The following is a 19,171-nucleotide window of genomic DNA, read 5'->3' as shown; positions in this document are numbered from 1 at the left end:
AAGCAAATTCCAGCTTAATAAATATTTAACACACTTGTTTAAAAGTCAGTGAACCAAGTAGTCATTCATAATCTTGAACTTCCCCATTGCATTCTTTCACATTAGTGTTAATGTGTGGTGAAAATTTTAAATTGCAGTTATGTATATGCAGAGGTGTGTGTATATGCTGATCAGTTCATTTTTTAGCTAATGCAATCATTTAGGGTTTTCTTCATCGTTCTTCATGTGTTATTTTTAACACTGAACCAGCTACACAGAAGGAAAAAATAAAGCAGTTTACCATTTTTGCCAACATATTGTGCAACCAAGTGTAATCAAGTTGTATCAGACAAAGCAAGCTTCAACATGTTGGTTTATTAATTATGGATCCCCATTAGTTGCAACCATGGCAGCAACTAATCTTCCTGGTGTCTGTTATCAAGAAAAATTACAATCATACCAAAGTATATGCAAAGTTTTAAACATACAAAACATACCATTCTATTATATTACTATGCATTAAAACCATAAAAACTAGTAAATAAAACTCTTGAAGGCTGAAAACCATGGCGGCTTATATTTACTTATTACTTTTTTTAAATCCTTTTAAAACATTTACTATTTGTGGAGTTTTTCAAGTAACATGGTAATTCATTCCATTGCTTGGCAGCCCTATACAACACAGTTTTCTGCATCGGGCAGGTTCTTGGCACAGGAACAACTATATGACTTGCTGTCACTTGTGTTGTGATATGATGATGCCTACTGTTAACATACATTATTTTTAAATTAAAAAAAAGTTGGGTTTCTTACTCATGCAGACAATATAAAGTAAGATGCTCAATATATAGCCATGACGGAACATAATGCAATTTTCAAGAGATGTCCACATGGGGAAGTGCAACGCTAACCAAGCTGCTTTGTTTTGCATTATCTTTAGCGTTTGAAGGTCTCTCTTTGGAGCACCTGACCAAATAAATTAACAATAATCAAGGTGTGATAAGACCAATGATTGAATAACTTGTTAGATAGAGGAAACTGTCATAAAATAGGCAGGTCTCCTGATAGTGGCAACAGCCCTACCCATTTTACCAATAGTCTTACTAATCTGTTGTGACCAGTTCAGTTGTTCATTTATAGTAATTCCTAAAAGCTCAACTTCATGCACTTGCTCCACGGAGGTGCCTTTTAATGTAAGGGAGAGAGGTCATGCATTCTTTAATGTATGATTAGAGCCAAGAATAATATATTTTGTTTTGGATACAATCAAAACAAGTCTGTTTTCTATCTAGCTCCATACAAAATTCAGTTTACTTTGCAGCACATCTTCTAAAGTACTAAGACTTTTTGCTGATTCATTTAATGTAGAATCATCTGCATACATTGTAATAGAAGCACTATCTTACACTAGAGGAAGGTCATTAGTAAAGATAGAGAATAGTAGAGGCCCAAGGCTATTGCCCTGAGGTACTCCACATTCTAACCTTCTAGTGGTTGAAAAGCTACCATTAAAATACACTGACTGAACCTTATTTGTGAAGTAACTCTCCATCCATTTAACAGCATCCTCCATAAAACCATATGCAGAGTTTTCTGAGCAATAATTCATGATCAGTAACATTGAATGCTGCACTAAGATCTAGAAGAACAGCACCAATATATTTTTTGGAATCAATTTCATACAGCCAATCATCAGTCATTTGCATTAATGCAGTTGCAGTAGAGTGACCCTCTCTGTAGGCATGCTGAAACTCAGAGCCCAGATTACAATTTGAGAAGTAATATAAAATTTTCTCCTTAATTTTCCTCAGAACCGGCAATATACTAATTGACCTGCTATTGGCCCCACAGCAACTTCTTTTACATGTGACCTCTGATAAACATGCAGGTGGGAGAACATGTGTTACAAAGCTTTCATCTATCACACATAAAACTGAAGTAGTTACTGTGTGCTCTGACCCCACAAAACCAACTTTTTAAACATAAGGTTAGAGATACAATGAACAGGTGATTTATCAGGCAGTAAGTAAGCCACTGGCCATATTCGCCATGGTGATGGACTTTCATGCCCCTCTGACTGACCGTGAAAAGAAACTATATGAATCATATTCCTGTCCAAGACTACAAATTATTTCTAGTCATCACTGGTTAATACAATTGAACACAAAAGCTATAATTTTTCACATCACATTTTTTAATTGTAGCTTGATGTTTTTTTCCCAGTGCATCCATGATAAGATGTTAAAACTTAAAAAGAAAGAAATAGAGTGAATTTAGAGTACTAAATTTTAATTTACCTCAGGGGATTAATGAAGTATTAATAATATTAATATAATATTTCATTGCATTACATAATATTCTAATGTTGGTTGAAGTCTTATCAATTTATATACAAGTAATTTATTCAAAACGTCCTGTTCTGCTATTGATTTCTTTTAGCCATATCTTATCCGTAGGAAGCCCATTGTGATGATACAGCAGAACCACGGCGAGACGACACTCCTGTAGTTTTTTTTAACCTGAGCTCAACCTTTAATTGTGTGCGATGTTGGTTGTTGGAAGCCAAATATCTTGCCTAAACATAGAATATTGTTTTTAGACTTATCAAAACAGTTTGAATGCAGACATTATTCACTTTGGTTGATTTTCATTTCATAATTGCAGTTGTTACTGAGCCCTGGGAGCTTTTCCTCAAAGTGGAACTATTATGTGCATTTCAGGCTAATTTATTTTTATTTCTGAGACCAGAAGGGCTGGGATTGATGGAGTTATTGTCACAAATTGCTTTATTTAATTCAGACCGACCCTCTCCGTAGACTGTCAGGTCAGCCTGTGGGCAAAACGAGTGGATTGAGACTCTTCCGCATTAAGCCCCGCCTCCCCCCACCGCGCTACATCGGGAGCACGCACCGCAACTGCTTTCGCCGTCATTGTAACATCTCATAAACAGAAAGATTAGGCTCATATGAACTCAATAAAAAAAAGCAAAATACAATGTCAACACATAGCATACAGCCCTACATGTTGGAACCTGAATCAGATCCTGAAAACAAAGTGGAAAACAGCAACCCACAGCAACAAATGCAGCAGGATGTCTCTCTTTGGTAAACTCAGCAGCCATCGTTGGAAATAACTTTATCCGACGTTTTCCACCCGCCTGATATATTTGTACATGCCCTTGTTAACCAGTAGAAGGTAACCAATCACCGAACCTTATCCCCCCGGGACGTCACAGGGATTTCGAAGTAGAAAAAACTCTCTAAAACGACGCGTTTTTCGTTGCCATGGAAACCGAACGGAGAGCGTGCTGGAACTCAAACTCAAACTCAAACATGCATTTAGGTGATAAAAAACTGTGTCGTTCACATGTCTGATGAGGATTCAACACTGTAACACTGTAGTAAGCTCAGAAAACTTGAAATACCATAATAGCACCCCTTTAAGGTGTTGCTGCTATTTACGATGGCATGCAGCTAAAATTTCCACTGGACAAATATTCTTTTACATTTGGGATTGCAGAATATTTATCTCCTTTCCTGTGTGAAAACAACCCTCCTCTTGTCTCTACATCTTGGTTTCATTTGTGTGCCATTTAAGACCTGCAAATAGGATATAAATCCATGTTGTTTTGGTTCAGGGTGGAGCACTACTGAAATAAGCAAGCCAAGACATTTGGCTCCCAGGTGGCTGAGTCAGCTGTTTGTGCAGGACTCCAGCTTCCTCTCTAACATGGTCTCAGGTTACAGTTGAGTAGTCCCCTGGGGGAGAACAATACAGCCAGAGTACAACACAATTATTTAGTATTATCTGGGAGGAGATTGTTTTCAGCTTCCGCCATCACTCAAGTGCATATTTACTTTACGTAACACACACCACAAGTGAAAATAACCACTATTTTTAAAGAGGCAGGAGTGTATAATTTGGCTCCACTCACAGTTGTTTTCATTCATCTAAATTCTCTTAAAAACATTTAAAATACTTGTCTTCATGCCATATTTCAAACTGTAAAAGACTGTCGCGTTTCTTTTTTGCACAATCACCACTAGAAAGCAACGCTAATGTGAAATCTGTTTGAGTTTTTCCTCTTTCATCCGCTCATCAGAGAACTTCTTTGTGGCTAAATGGTGGTGCAGACCTCTGCACGAGGAGTGGCCTGAGAAAGATCAGCAGTGCTGCATCACCTGTAGTCAATTACGACTGATGAGAACAATCCACGTAAAGAGCTTTCAGGTGGAAGACGAAAGCAGCCCACATCACAGCTTGAAGTGACGCAGACTGAAATCACCTGCTCACAGCTCTCTTCTGCATGAAAAGCAACTTTCATGCTGCATTCATGATGTGAGATGTAAGCTCTAGTTAAGAGGCTGAACAGTTGGCAGAGCTCCTGTTTGCCTGTTGAATCTGTAGCTCCTTCTTGGCTCCCCCAGGAGGTCCTGTGTCATATTTAGAACGAGCTGCAAGAAGAGGCCACCCTTGTTTAAGGTCGGGGGGTCACAGTGTTGGTAGTCAGAGTGCAGTCTCATATCCTTACCTGCTTCGTATTCCAGCAGCTGCTGTGTTTATTGCTTTGGCCTCAGACCAGCTTTTAGATCAAAAGGCCAATCCCACTGCTCTGTCTTTAGAATCACAAAGTCAGCCCGCTATCACTAAAGGATCAAAGATTTGACATCTCAGCAGGACCTGGAAAAATGAGTCCGGCTTATTCAGAGCTCTGCTGCTCGAATCCTCACTAAGACCAGGAAGTGGACCACATTAGTCCAGCTCTGAGGTCTTTCCACTGGCTGCCTATCCGTCCAAGGATTGATTTGAAAGTTCTGTTGCTGGCCCACAAAGGTCTTAATGGTTTAACACCAAAATAAATGACCAGAAAAGATGAAGTTCCATTCAGCTTCTATGCTCCACATGTCTGAAACAAACTCCCAGAAACCCTCAAATCAGCTGAAACACTATTTATTTAAATCCAGGTTAAAGACCCTCCTGTTCTCAGCTGCATTTCAGTAGTTTTTATCTAAATTTCAAAACTTTTTCTTTTAGGCTTCAAATTTTTTAATCTTGATTATGTTTTAAACAATTTTTGTGGAATGTTTTTTCCTTTTTGTCTTGCTTTTAATTTGAAATTATGCTTCTTCTTTTCTAATGTTTCAATGTTCTGTAAAGCACTTTGAATCATCTTGTTGAATTGTGCTACACAAATACAGGTGCATCTCAGAAAATTAGAATATTATGAAAACGTTCAGTATTTTTCGTCACTTGTTTCAGAATGTGAAACTTATATATTTTATAGATGCATTGCACATAGAGTGAAACATTTATTTCTTGAAATTTTGATGATTGTGGCTTATAGATAATAAAAAAACCCAAAATGCAGTGTCTCAGAAAATTATAATATCACATAAGATCAATGAAAAAAAGAATGTTTTAAATAGAAATATCAGGCTTCTGAAAAGTATGTTCATTTTCATGCACTTAATACTTGGTTGGGCCTCCTTTTGCATGAATTACTGCATCAATGCGGCGTGGCAATGGAAGCGATCAGTGTGTGGCGCTGCTCAGGTGTAATGGAAGCCCAGGTTGCTTTGATAGCAGCCTTCAGGTCATTTACATAGTTGGGTCTGGTGTCTCTCATCTTCCTCTTGACAATACCCCACAGATACTCTATGGGGTGAGTTTGTTGACCAATCAAGCACAGTAACAAAATGGTCATTGAAGCAGCTTTTGGTACCTTTAGCAGTGAAGCCAGGTGCCAAATCCTGCTGGAAATCGGCATCTACATAAAGCTTGTCAGCAGAAGGAAGCATGAAGTGCTCTAAAATTTCCTGGTAGATGCTGTGTTGACTGTGCACTTCAGAAAACACAATGGACCAACACCAGCAGATGACACGGCTCCTCAAATCATCACTGACTGTGTAACTTTCACACTGGACTTCAGGCAACATGGATTCTGTGCCTCTCCACTCTTCCTCCAGACTCTGGGACCTTGATTTCCAAATGAAATGCAAAATTTGAAATTGAGAAACAGTCCAGTCCTTTTTCTCCATTGCCCAGGTGAGATACTTCTGTCGTTGTCTCTGGTTCAGGAGTGGCTTGACACGAGGAATGTGACATTTGTAGCCCATGTCTAGGATTCGTCTGTGCGTAGCGGCTCTTGATGTGCTGAGTCCAGCTTCAGTCCACTCCTTGTGAAGCTCTTGAATGGATGTTGCTTGACAATCCTCTCCAGGCTGCAGTTCTGCCTTTTGCTGGTGCACCTTTTCCTTCCACTCAACTTTCCATTAATATGCTTGGAGACAGCTCTCTGTGAACAACCAGCTTCTTTAGAAAAGATGTTTTATGGCTTTCCCTCTTTGTGGAGGGTCAATGATCGTCTTCTGGACATCTGTCTGGTCAGCAGTCTTCCCCATGATTGTGTAGCCATTTGACCCAGACTGAGCATCATGCTTAATTCATGCAATTAACACATGATATGCACGTGGACAAACAGCACACTTATCAGTACTGTAGTCCTAGTATTAGGACTTGGCGTGAATTGCTGTTTAGTGACAAAGAATGAGAAGTTTTGATCAAATGAAAACTGAAAAATGCTTTGGATCCAGAACAACTCCAGTTATTGCAACACTAATGCTCTGACTTCAGCTGCATGAGGGAGAAAATGAGCAACGCCCACTAACCTCAAAAATACACACTAGGCTGACTGAGGTTTAGTCAATGCAGCAATGACATTTTTCTCGTTGAACTCCTTTAAAATGGAAAGGTTAATAAATTGGGCAGTTTTTTTGGATTATCAGCAGCTTTGCAGACTGACCTAAAGGATGAACCAGTTCTTGCTTCACCAGGCAGAGTTGATGACATACTGTTGTAGACTGGAGACAAAGACTGTCTTCAAGAGGCAGACACACATGTGGGAATATGTCCAAGCTTCTTTCATTGTGTGTCTAACATGTAAGATGTATGTAAGTGCTTGTCCTTACAAAAGTTTTGGTGTGGTCAGATTGTTGCACTGAATAATCACAATGTGCGTCTCACTGATGACAGAGAGACTTGACCTCATGTCCTGCTAGTCTTTGTCAAGCCGTTAACTCTGTCATGTTGTCAAGTCTCTTCATCATCAGTGTTGAACTATGATAAATTCATGATGATTTAATGTATTTTTTGTCCCTGGTGTTTGAAGAGACATTTTCTTTTCACATCTTATTGATTTCCAAAACTCAGCATCATGGCAGATGTTACATGTTAAAAAATAGTTACCCGAGTCTGACACTGTATATCAGGGGTGCCCAGCTCCGGCCTTCGAGGACCGACTTTGGGCACCCCTGCTGTATATGCTCCCACACTTTTGTGTATATTTGTTTGTGGTCCTTCTCTGTCTTCCTGTTTCTTCTCATTTTCTCATTGGTTATCTCTCCTCATTCATGGGCCACCACCCATATTAAAATATCTAGAATGCTTCATATTCAGTCTGAAATGGTGACGTGTATTGGTGTTAGTTGTGCTGCATGTTCACAATGAATCTACATGGTAATAACGTGTCAGGAACACAGTCATCAACAGAGAGCTGCAGTCAGACACACTGATGATCACATCCACTTCACAAGCAGCACATCAGATCCTCACTTGCACAAGTTCGAAGAGCTCTGTAAGCTTACTCTCAATCACACTTTGCTTTATGGATCTTTCACATGCTTGTCATACGAATACGATCACTCTGGCCAGCTAGTTCCTTTTCAGCAGTATTTCTGACCTGCACCCTCTATAGGGTCAAAATCTTTAACCTCTTACAACTGACACATCAAAAGAAATATCTATTCAGTTATCAGTTTAAATTGTTCCTAAATCAATGTTTCTTCACCAGTTAGAGACATCCTAACCAGCTTCCAATTCTTTTTTTAAATTTTTTCCTCCATTATCCCATTGAGGCTCTTTCAGTCCTTTTTTTGCTCCCTGTATAGATTTTCAGCCTTGCTGTCATAACAGAGCTATTTGGGTCAGCTAAAAAAAATCAGATGAAGGCACCAAGAAAAGGCCACATAGCAGAAAAAAAAGCATTTAGGATGATGTTTTTACACACATACTCACTTGCATGCACATACACAGGTCTGGTCCATCTGACTGTCAGATATGACTTATGGGTATTGCTTCTGGTGTTGCACTGACAGGGATGTCTGTCACACCTCAGTAATTCCCACTGTTGATTTCTCCAGCATGCTACCTCTGCGGGGCCAATCTGATATCCTGCAGACAATATTCATTTCTGCAAATTGGTCTTAGAGCAGATGTGGAGGAACGCACTGGAGGGGCGTCCAGGATTTAGTGGGTTGTGTAGTTTAAAGGAGAGAAGTTGGAGTTTTATCCCCTACATTTTACACTCCTGTTTCAAGACACTCCCAGCGTGTCTCTTGAGAAACGAAAACACACAACAGAACGCGCTAATGCAACTGCAGAAATTTGATTAAAATATTTCCCACCTGATGCTTGCAGCATCTTGGCAGGCAGACCTACTTACACAGCTGGCAGGCGCCAGTAAGATGCACTTGCTGTATGTAAGGTCTCAAACTTAAGTATACATGGCATCCGACTTGTCCTGATAGTTTGTCAGAATTTTAAGTGAAATAATGAAATTGAAGGATTTTAATAGGTTTTGGGGCTTTTAATGATAATTGTAATTGAAATAATTCCCATCTGTCTGGAAGGCTTTTTCTGCCAGCAGCATCTGAACTGGGCTCCTGGGTACTGTTATAGACTTTATCATTTCCTTTGCTTTAATTAGACCTCGGGGAAAAAGCATACAGACAGAAAATAAACAGCAAGCTTGAAATCATACCCTGGACTTGTGGTTGTGTGCTGGTTCTTTCAAACCAGAGTGAGCTGTAGAGAAAAAAGTCAGCAGTAGTTGACACTTGGACTCGTATCCCACATGGTCTGGACACGTATCTTATAGTTTTGTCATGGCAGCATTTTTTAGTATTAGCTGCTGTGTGTATTTATCTAGTATTTACACTGCATTCAAACTCAAGCAGCATTAGTCTCCTGCAAGGCTACAGATACCCTGCAGAAGTAAGTTCCTTGCTGTAAGCCTTGCAGCAAGAGCTAGCTAATTAGAAGAACATGTTACATGCTTGCTAATCCTCAGCAGATGCAGCATCAAAGGCTGCCAGGACTGTGCATGAATATCAGTGGTTAAAAGTATATTTGAATGCTGAGAAATGATGGCATAATTTCTAGCGACTTTACATTATATTTAATTTCAAATGACTGAGCCATGTGGATCTCTGCCTCATCCTTTTCTTCTTTTTTTTTTTCATTTCAAGTACTAATCTGTGCCTTGAGGATATCCACCCCAGATGAAATTTGATGTGTATGTCTGACTAGAGCTTCTCTCGGGCGCTTTTTGTGCGAGTCTTTGTCTGCTTGTTTGTATGCATTTGTTTATGTTCACATTCACTTCGACCTTTTGCAAAAAGCTTTTTTTTTTTTTTTTTTTTCTTTGCTTGTTTTGGTCTTCTGACTTGCCCCACCTTTGCATAACAACTGACCTGTTTTTCTGTTGCACATGTGATGCGTTTGGCTGCCTCCTCAGGTGTACTGTGGAACCTTTCGTCATGCGACTCTGTCAAGATGACAATCATCCGGGATGCCTTATCAACCCTGACCAACACTGTGATCATCCCTCACTCTGGATGGAGCAGCTCCACCTTTGACGATGACCACAAGCTGAAGTTTCATTCCTCCCTCGTGCTGAGAAACACCACTGGTTGTTTGAGGTAAACCACCTGATGATCTCACTGGCCACTAGCTCCCCACTGTGGGCATTTAATGCTATTGCATGTAGGCAGGGAGACAAGCTCATACAGTGCTATGATAATAGAAATATTACTAAGTAAAAAGAAACATTTACAAAAGACAATGACTTGTATTGTTATATTTACATATTTAGATTGTTAATCATAACAGAATCATGCTCAATATTACATGACTTTACAGCACTAACGTGACTTTTCTTATGTGTAGAGCTTAGGCTTTAATAGAAAGTTAAACTGGTGTCTCTGCATCTCTTAGCTTGTGAATCTGCGTAGGTACGGGTGATAGTTCCTTATTTGCCTACTCAAGTATTATAATTACTTCAGTCTGGCCACACACAGGTTCTCATCTCATACATTATAGACGCTGAATGGGAACATCAAAATCCACATTATGCTTTCAAGTAGGACACAAGCACAGCTGTTATTTGCCTGATATGTGTGTTTGTGTTTTGTGTGTGTGTGTGTGTGTGCGCGTGCGTGTGTGTGCACGGTTTTTAAAAGGAACCTGAGCTCAGCTGGTGAGGAGGCCAGAAAACAGATGCGCACTTGTGAGGGCCTGGTTGACTCATTGCTCTACGTCATCAAAGCCTGTGTAAATACCTCTGACTTCGAGAGCAAGGTACACCGCACAAACACTCCCACCCAGCCATGCACTCACACACATGCACTCACACACACATAGACGCACGCGCACACACACTGTAGCTAATTGGAGAATATGCAGCCAGACAATAATTGTTTTATGGCCTGTTTATAATGACCCAAACAGCAATAAGCAGGAACTGTTTCATGTGCTCTGTCGCCTAAAGCACAACCAGTGTGGGCACAGGAGTGAACATTTAGAGTTAAATGTTGACATCAACACCCTGTTCAGTGTTTATATGTATTTTTTTCATCTATTATGGTTGCAGTATAAAAGAAATCCAATTTCCCACACATGTATCTTCACTGTCAAACTGAAGAAGTCAAGTGGATAATGAGCAATGTTGGGATCATTTCCCTCACCTTTTAACTTCATCTAACATACAGTCAGATAACATAACATACATGTCAGATCAGTGACATTCTATAAGGCAAACTTCTACAAAACCTAAACAGCATTGCATAAACTCAATTTATTCTGGTCTAGATATTTTATCCAACCAGAGATTCTCGGATCCTTTATGGAACTGATAACATTGTCACACAGACAGCAGAACAGCAGTGTCCCACCCTGGCTGTAGATGGCAGCTGCACACAGCTAATAGTGTTTTTGCTTTTGCCATGGTGATAATTATTTTCCTGAAAGCCTAAGCTACCTTTCTTCTTGTGCCTGTTAGATTGTGGAGAACTGTATTTGCACTCTAAGGAACCTGTCGTATCGTCTGGAGCTGGAGATGACGCCACCTCGATTGATGGATGGGCAAGAGCTGGATGGTTTACTGGGCAGAGAGTCTCCCAGTAAAGAGGTGGACTCCAGCTGCTGGGGCAGAAAGAAAAAGAAGAAGAAGAACAGCTTGCAGGAAGACTCTGTATGTGTGGCACTTAATCAGAAATGTTCAAACTGGAAAAATGTCACATTGTTCATATTTCAACATGTTTGATGTTATCAAAAAGAGACAGTTTGGTGTGTTTGTACAGACCTTACAAACGAATCACACAGCCTGTTTCTGCTACATTATTTACATAAAATCATTGGACGAAATACTGTGTTTGTTTAGTGGGATGGTGTTGGGCCCATCCCTGGATTCTCCAAGTCCCCCAAAGGTGCAGAGATGCTATGGCACCCTGCGGTGGTTAAGCCTTACTTGACTCTGCTGGCTGAGAGCTCCAATCCTGCTACTCTGGAGGGTTCTGCAGGGTCCCTTCAGAACCTGTCAGCCGGCAACTGGAAGGTACGGTATAAATACATGTGTCTTGTTTTAGGCTGTTTAATCGGATCTCTTGGAGAAAAAACATCTTTTCAATTAGTTTAAAAGGATGTAACGATTTAAGCTAATGTCAGTTTTTTGCTTGAAATCAAACATGCTGATATGCATATCACGAGACCACCCATTTTTTTCCCTGAGGCTTGGAAACCATTAAGAAGTTTTAATGCTTTTAATGTGTGTAGTTTGCAGCATATATTCGTGCAGCTGTGCGTAAGGAGAAAGGATTGCCCATCCTGGTGGAGCTGCTGAGGATGGACAATGACAGAGTGGTGTGTTCGGTTGCCACTGCACTGAGAAATATGGCACTGGATGTCAGGAACAAGGAGCTTATAGGTGAGGGGTGAAACTGTTATGAAATGTGCACTTTTTTTTTTTATCAATAAGCCTGTGGCTCATGTTGTAAATGGATATGGGATGACATATAATGTTTTAAAGTTAGGAACAGTCTGAAGTTTAAATACACTAAAGATCAATGTTGAAGCTGTTGTTTCAGCTTGTCCAAGCCTCTATAGTTCCTGTAACGGATCCTGTTCAGCGACACTTCATCAGCGTCCACATTAAATGCATCTCACTCACCACATCGACCAAGACCTTGTCCTATAAACTCGGTGCAGATCTGCAATTTTCTCATGTAAGGGATATTTTTAGAGCCAGTGCCGAGCAGGTTCCAACATCATCAATCATGTGGTTTGTAAAAGTTATTGATAGTTACATTTGCTGTGTCAGGGTCTTGACTAAGAATCAAACTGACACTTCCAGCTGAGAGAAAAATGGTTTGAATAGGAATAAACCACTGAAGCATCAGTTTGTCTGGAGCTGGAAGCTGCTGGAGCACCAGTGTCCTCATCCACAGTCCAGCCCGTTTTAAATCAGAAATTTAAATTGGACAAAGATGCCTTACGCCTAAATTTGCAGCTCCAAGGTTAACTAAGGTCTGCAGTTGATCATATAGACAAAGCCTTCTTGACAGATGTATGGTCAGATAATAGAAATATGGAGGCTATTTCACCACAGGAACCAGACATATGTTTAGAGGAGTTATGGCGAGTTTGTTCACCTAGAGAACAGCGTGATGTGGTATCTTGCTCAGATTCTCTGTTGTCATGGGAACTTTCCACAATTATTCAGCAGACCATGAGCAAAAAAAGTTGATTGAGTGCAATTTGTTTTGCAGATAAGGCAGAAACTTCAAGCAGACAAGCTAATGTTTCAAAGATTTCATTTAAAATTATCTAATATTCTTGTCCAGGATCAGGATATATGAAAACTTCCTGTTTAACCTGCACACATCTCATTCTACCCTGTTGTGTCTCATGAAATGTTCTCATCTCTGTAGAGTTGATGAGTAGTTTGTAGTTGCAGGGGTGTGTCAGTGATGGTTTAAGGTGCTATTAGGAGTGTGTGTGCTTCTTGCAGTTTTTAGCCACTTCAGCTGTGCTGCTGCACTGAAGGGGAGAAAGGTGAAGCAATCTTCCGATGCACAGTCTCAAATGCCCTTACAATGTCATTTAGGAAAACTGCATACCACACTGCAGCCTCGAGCAGAATTAATATATCATTCTTGATATAGAAGCCAAATCATGCAGTTTAGGTCATAGTGGAATACATTTACGTCTACATTATGTAGAACCAACTTCTTGCATTCTTGTCTCTGTCCTGCCCACAAACCTGCAGTACAGTATGTCACGATGCATTAGCTGCATGTCTTACCTCCACTTTCTCTGCCTGCGCCCCAGGGAAATATGCAATGAGGGATCTGGTAAACCGCCTCCCAGGAGGAAACACCACCCTGCTGTCAGATGAAACCGTGGCAGCCATCTGTTGCACCCTGCACGAGGTCACCAGCAAAAACATGGAAAATGCAAAGGCCTTGGCCGACACTGGCGGCATCGAGAAGCTGGTCAACATCACCAAGGGCAGAGGAGACAGGTGTGTTACAGGAGCATGTATTTTGTCGGAACACTTTTTTAGATTTTTTTTATTAATAGTGCACACTGATGTGTGCGCACGAGCTCAAATGGAGCATGGGCTTCCAGAAAACACATGGCCTGTGAACTTTTAGCCACGTGTGACTGTTATGAGTTTCATAGACAATCATGGAAATTCGACAGTGTATTTTTTTTTCACACATGCAAACATTTAAACGCTTAGAGAAGGTGAAACTACAACCACAGTGGAGGGGGATAGTGTGAGCGTTGAGGCTTTACATCCCTGTGGAATGATGGTATAAAAGTACAGCAGCTATTTCGAGCCTGCTATATATTCAGTAATGTTCTAGGATGAAACGTACTGAGGACACACATCATCAATCGTCCTGTCCTGTAATATTCAGTGTAAAACAAAATCAGGCTAAAGTGTTTCAGGAGTGCTTACATATATGTATTCATTTTTTTTCTTCTACTGTTTTACAGATACTCTATGAAGGTGGTGAAAGCCGCAGCCCAGGTGTTGAGCACACTGTGGCAGTACAGGGATCTGCGAGCCATTTATAAAAAAGTAAGAACTTTGTTATTGATAAAAACTGTGAGCTGTAATCTTTAAAGGAGACCCCACCTCCCCGTTTTACATTCAGTTTTCTGAAGTCTTCATGAAATAAAGTGCTTTGGTCAGATCACCACAGACCGAATCATGAATTTACCCCTCTTTTTATAGCGGCCTATTTCAGGGAGTAGAGGGGTCCATTTGATTCTCCTCCACCCTTCTTTTTCATAGGGTACATCTTATTTGAGGTCTGTTGTGCAACTTAAAGCCACAAAGGCAACTATCCAAATGTACATTTGGACACAAATAACACTCAGTAATCCTTGAAGCATGTTATTACCTTATTAGTGAGCTTAGTGTAGCCTGAGAGCTCACATTGGCTAGCACATACAGAAAACCATCTCACATCACCATGAAACAAAGTGAGAGAAAAATGCTTGACCGACAGCGCCTCCTTTTTCCTCTGCAGTTTGGCCATGGGCATCGGTACAGATCCCTCATCTAGACACAGTCTTGTTGTGAGTCATGTATTAAACTTGTCCAAGTTAGGGAAACACTGCATTGCATATAGGAAGGCTGAAATAACAGCTGACAGGTAGTGTATCAGTCAGAAGTAGCATTTTAGGGTTTCTGTTACATAGAAGTTCTAGTAAGTGTAATACTGGTTTTTATTAATAATGAGCATGTGTTATTACTGATGGGGCATTTGACAATAAATCAAAAACTTCCAACTGGGATGAAAATCTTTTCTGAAAAATAAATAAAAATTCCAATAAAAAGATTTCCTTGTCAAGTTGTTAAACATTAGGTAGGACTTCTAAATAAATATTAGTTTGTTTCTCCTTAATTTAATTGAACTAGACAACTGCTGATGAGAAGTTGTATTTAGTATTAAAATAAAGATTTTTTAATTTCTGAGTTGAACTAAAACAAAATAGAATTAATGGTCTTAATTGCAGGATATATGTTCTACTTTATATATACATTTTAGAAGATGGATGGATGGATGGATGGATGGATATTTTGCTAATGCAACATGTGAAACATATATATAACAGTTGTGTGGATTTTCCTGTGGACACACTCCGAGAGTCATTTCACAATGTCGCTATCGTTGTTTTTATCTAACCTGCTTTTTTCTCTCCTCTTTTCTGTTCCAACAGGATGGATGGAACCAAAACCATTTCATCACCCCAGTGTCAACACTTGAGCGGGACAGATTCAAGTCACAGCCCACCCTTCCCACCAGCACCATTCAGATGTCTCCTGTCAGCCATCCTGGTAGGCTCATATACTGCAGACCCTGCGGGTGGAAAGCATCAGACAAACAGGAAAACTTCTGGAATTTAAGGCTGATTTATGTTTTTCTTTCTTCTTTCCAGCTGCCAGTGCCACATCATCTCCTGCAATGCTGGGCATCAAAGAGCATAGAGACACTATCAGAGATTATCAGAGAGCTCAGTCAACTATGCAGTTTTATAATTATCAAGGAGACGGCAGCATTCATAGAAAACAATATACAGGTACTCATCCGATTATTATCCCATCAGACTGGAGGCTTCACTCTGGTCATATCTAGACAGGGCATTATCTTCTTCCCCCTTCACGCACCAAGTAGACCCCATAGCCAGTTTCCTCTACCTGCCAAAACTGTCCTCTCTTATCTTTTCCACCAACGCCTGCCTGTCCCGAGACAGTCGGACAGTTTAACTCGCAGCACATCAGAGCAGTTTTTCTGTCGTTGTTCTGCCCAGCAGAAAAGTGGACCGAAGCAGACACTTCACAACGGTTCCATTGTTGGCAGGTCCAAGTCGCAGCTTGCAAACAGGGGCAGTGAGTGGGCATCCAGGCATACCACAACCAGACATGAGCTCTCGCCAGCCTACACTGTTTGGCGGGAGCAGGAGGAGGGCAGAGAAAACAAAATGAACCCCAACCTCAACAATGCATGTTTTACATGGGGAAGTGGAAATTGCGTTTCTGGATTCCACTGGTTTGATAAAGTGCCAATGAAATACCCATCCCATGGGTTATGTAAACAACAGAGCAGCGGCAGCCGAGTCTATTATTTGGTGTTATTTCTCTCCAGCATAGCACAGCACTGTAATAATCCTGCTCTATCTAAATACAGACGTTTGCCCTTTGGGGCCGTACAGACTTTTTCCACTGATACAAAATGAGATGTTTTTTTGTCCCACCTTTTGATTTAACGCAGCCTTCACTTTTATTGTTTTCTTATTTTTCCAGGGTCTGGAAAACCTTCTCCATATTACTATTCATCGCCCACAAGGGAGGAGCCCAGAAGATCGCAGGTGAATCTATTGTGTTCTGATTGAATCCTGTAGCCTCCGCACCGCCATTGCTCTGGTTTAACTCTGCAGAGGCAGCCAGCAAGTATATAGTGTCAGACAGATGTCGATTAGCTGCTGTGAATACATCAGTTTAAATGTTGACCTTTTCTTATGAGACGTGTTTGATAGAATTTGTACAAGGTCTTTGTTTGTGATGCCTTCACGAGATGCAGAGAAAAACCAACCACGTCGCTTTTTCTCATGCAAAGAGTCTGACACATATTCCACTTGCCATGCTGCGAATAACCCAGCGCATCAGCCATTGTTTGAGCCAAACCGAATGTGACTGCTGGGATTGGGAAGGCCTAGGCGCGTCTCAAGCACCTGTCACTGTCGGACATGTCCGTGTGTGCCCATTCAGATAACAGGCACAGAGAGGAGAAGACAGGAGAGGGGAAAACTTGGGGCACCAGGAGAGCTTCCTAAAATCCCTCACATCATCACCGTCAGCCTAGTTAATCCAGTGTCCTGTTTATTTCCGACAGACTCCCATCTTTCCGTCTCGGGGACATCTACCATCCATCTTGAAGCTGTTGTCTCTGTGGACTATAGGATGATTGATCAGCTTGTCTGAAAAATCTTCCAGACAAAAGAGCATTTTGCTGAAATAACAGGGATGTCTGTGTGTGTGTGTGTGTACATTCTGACACCAATGAAGGATCAAATGAAAAGTGTTTGTGTGCTTCGACAGTGGATGCAGTTGCATTCGAGTTTTATGAAAAAAAAGTATTTTCTGAAATATTCTTTTTTTTTTTTTTTTCATCACAGCCAGTTATATAATAAAAATTGATGTGAGGTCACAGCACCCTCTAATGCCTAAAGAAACAATTCAGCATATGATTCCAAATAAAAACCTCAAATTATTGATTTCCCTCTAGCTTTTGTAAAGATTAAAGCACATGATAAAAACCTTAGTTTGAGCTTCAGGGGGCGTGTACTGCTGGATAGTTGGTGTTAAAACTAAGCGGAGTGAATACTGGATGAAGCATTACATTTGCAACACAAATATGGTGTTGACCTTTCCACCTAACTCTAGGTTACAGTGGAAATAGGTGGATTTTGCAAAATGTCCATTGGTGGCCAGATGTAGTGGGTGGATATGCATTATGGATCAATGCTCAGTACACGCGCAACCGCACAAAAGTGTGTTGAAAACTTTGCTGCTTATGTAGGAATTAAAATTGGTAGTATCGAATTGCTGCTTATCATATGAACAAACATCAACAATGATCTTACGTGAAATGATGTTTTCCATCCATCCAGAAGAAATCAAAGGATCATTTCTAACCAATTTGGAGTCAGTCATTCTACAGGGAGAAGGATGGAAAACTGTCAGTACAGCTGTCAATCCTCCTAAACATGGATGTCCCAGTATATTATTCCCAAATTCAAACTATGCAATGTGCAGAAAAACGGCTAAGACAAAAACAAAGATTTACGTCTAACACTGCACAAGGCCTCAATTAACATATTCATGACCAATTATCAGTTTTATGGAAGTGTTGCCAGGGTAACATCTTTTCTCTATGAAAAAATAATAAGGCAACAAAGCTTTCAAGGTTGCTTCTGAACAAAACACAAGACTTCTGGAGATGTTTGGATACATGAGACCAGAGAAAAGATGCTTAACAAATTATTTATAACACCACATGCACAGAATCTGAGCAGAAACTGCTCAGACCAGCAGTCAGCTACAACAGAAGTGATGATTTGGGTTCAGTTTGTCATTGGAGCTGGACACCTCCCAGTCACTGAATAAACTATGAGCTCCTCTGTAAACCAAAGTATCCTTCAGTCACACATTAGACCATCTGCCAGACAACTCCAGCTTTGCCAAAATTAAGACAATGACGCCAGGCATGCCATTAAATCTATAAGAGAATGACTGAAAAAAGAATCGAGGTGTTCCAACGATCCCGTCAAACTGCAGACATCAACCTGATTGAAATGCAGCGGAGACCTTTACAGAGCTGGGAATAAACAAATACCTGCAAACCTCAATGAACTGAAGCAGGAAAGGAAAAAATGGAGCAAAATTCAGGCGCAGGTGGTTTTTTATTACATCTTTATATGTAAAACATGAGAATTAAGTGTTGTGTTTTTTTACTTTGTCACATAACTGTAGCATAACATAGCAATTCGACCTGTCTTGACGATTAATTCATCACAGCCTGGGTTTTTTTTCTCTTGCAGCCTGTATATTACACAGAAGAGCCAAGCAGGAGGAACTACGATACATACAGAATGTACCTACAGCACCCCCACGGTTACAATGACACATATTTAGAAGAGGTCATCACTTACCCTCCAACAACAGACTACAGCTCCCAGCCTCATGGACTGAAATCCACTGCTAACTATGTGGACTATTACGCAAGCACACGGAGGCCTTCCTACAGGGCAGAGCAGTACCCGGGCTCTCCTGACTCCTGGGTATAAGGTCTGGAGATGCCTCTGTTAACATAAAGAACAGCTCATACCGCAGGGTGTAAGGAGGAGCGTCTTCACCCCGCAGCAGAGGCGAGGAGCACACAGGAAACTACAAATTTCATGAACTTGGCTTTATGAGTGTGTTTGTTCTACAGTGGATGTGCGTGTATGGAGAGTTCAGCAGAGCGGTAGCAGATGGAAAGACGGGATGTGTGCCAAAGAA

General features: G+C 40.7%; 1 protein-coding gene across 1 annotated transcript in view; it reads left to right on the top strand.

Moving 5' to 3' along the window:
• LOC306766193 (plakophilin-4-like) overlaps window positions 1-19,171 on the top strand; it is an 88,232-nt gene that overhangs the window by 68,487 nt on the left and 574 nt on the right. Inside the window, exons 13-23 of the mRNA XM_079253826.1 lie at window positions 9,554-9,737; window positions 10,278-10,395; window positions 11,096-11,287; window positions 11,477-11,650; window positions 11,869-12,019; window positions 13,423-13,615; window positions 14,098-14,182; window positions 15,331-15,448; window positions 15,550-15,690; window positions 16,415-16,479; window positions 18,712-19,171. The exon at window positions 18,712-19,171 is cut by the window's right edge and continues 574 nt beyond it. Coding sequence (XP_079109952.1) covers window positions 9,554-9,737; window positions 10,278-10,395; window positions 11,096-11,287; window positions 11,477-11,650; window positions 11,869-12,019; window positions 13,423-13,615; window positions 14,098-14,182; window positions 15,331-15,448; window positions 15,550-15,690; window positions 16,415-16,479; window positions 18,712-18,957 — 1,667 coding nt within the window. The 3' untranslated portion in view covers window positions 18,958-19,171. The remainder of the gene's footprint in view (window positions 1-9,553; window positions 9,738-10,277; window positions 10,396-11,095; window positions 11,288-11,476; window positions 11,651-11,868; window positions 12,020-13,422; window positions 13,616-14,097; window positions 14,183-15,330; window positions 15,449-15,549; window positions 15,691-16,414; window positions 16,480-18,711) is intronic.

The sequence above is a fragment of the Telmatherina bonti genome, assembly GCF_933228915.1.
Source record: "Telmatherina bonti genome assembly, chromosome: 15".
Lineage (NCBI taxonomy): Eukaryota > Metazoa > Chordata > Actinopteri > Atheriniformes > Telmatherinidae > Telmatherina > Telmatherina bonti.
Note: the sequence above shows the minus strand (reverse complement) of the source record. Positions and strands in the feature narration are given on the sequence as shown.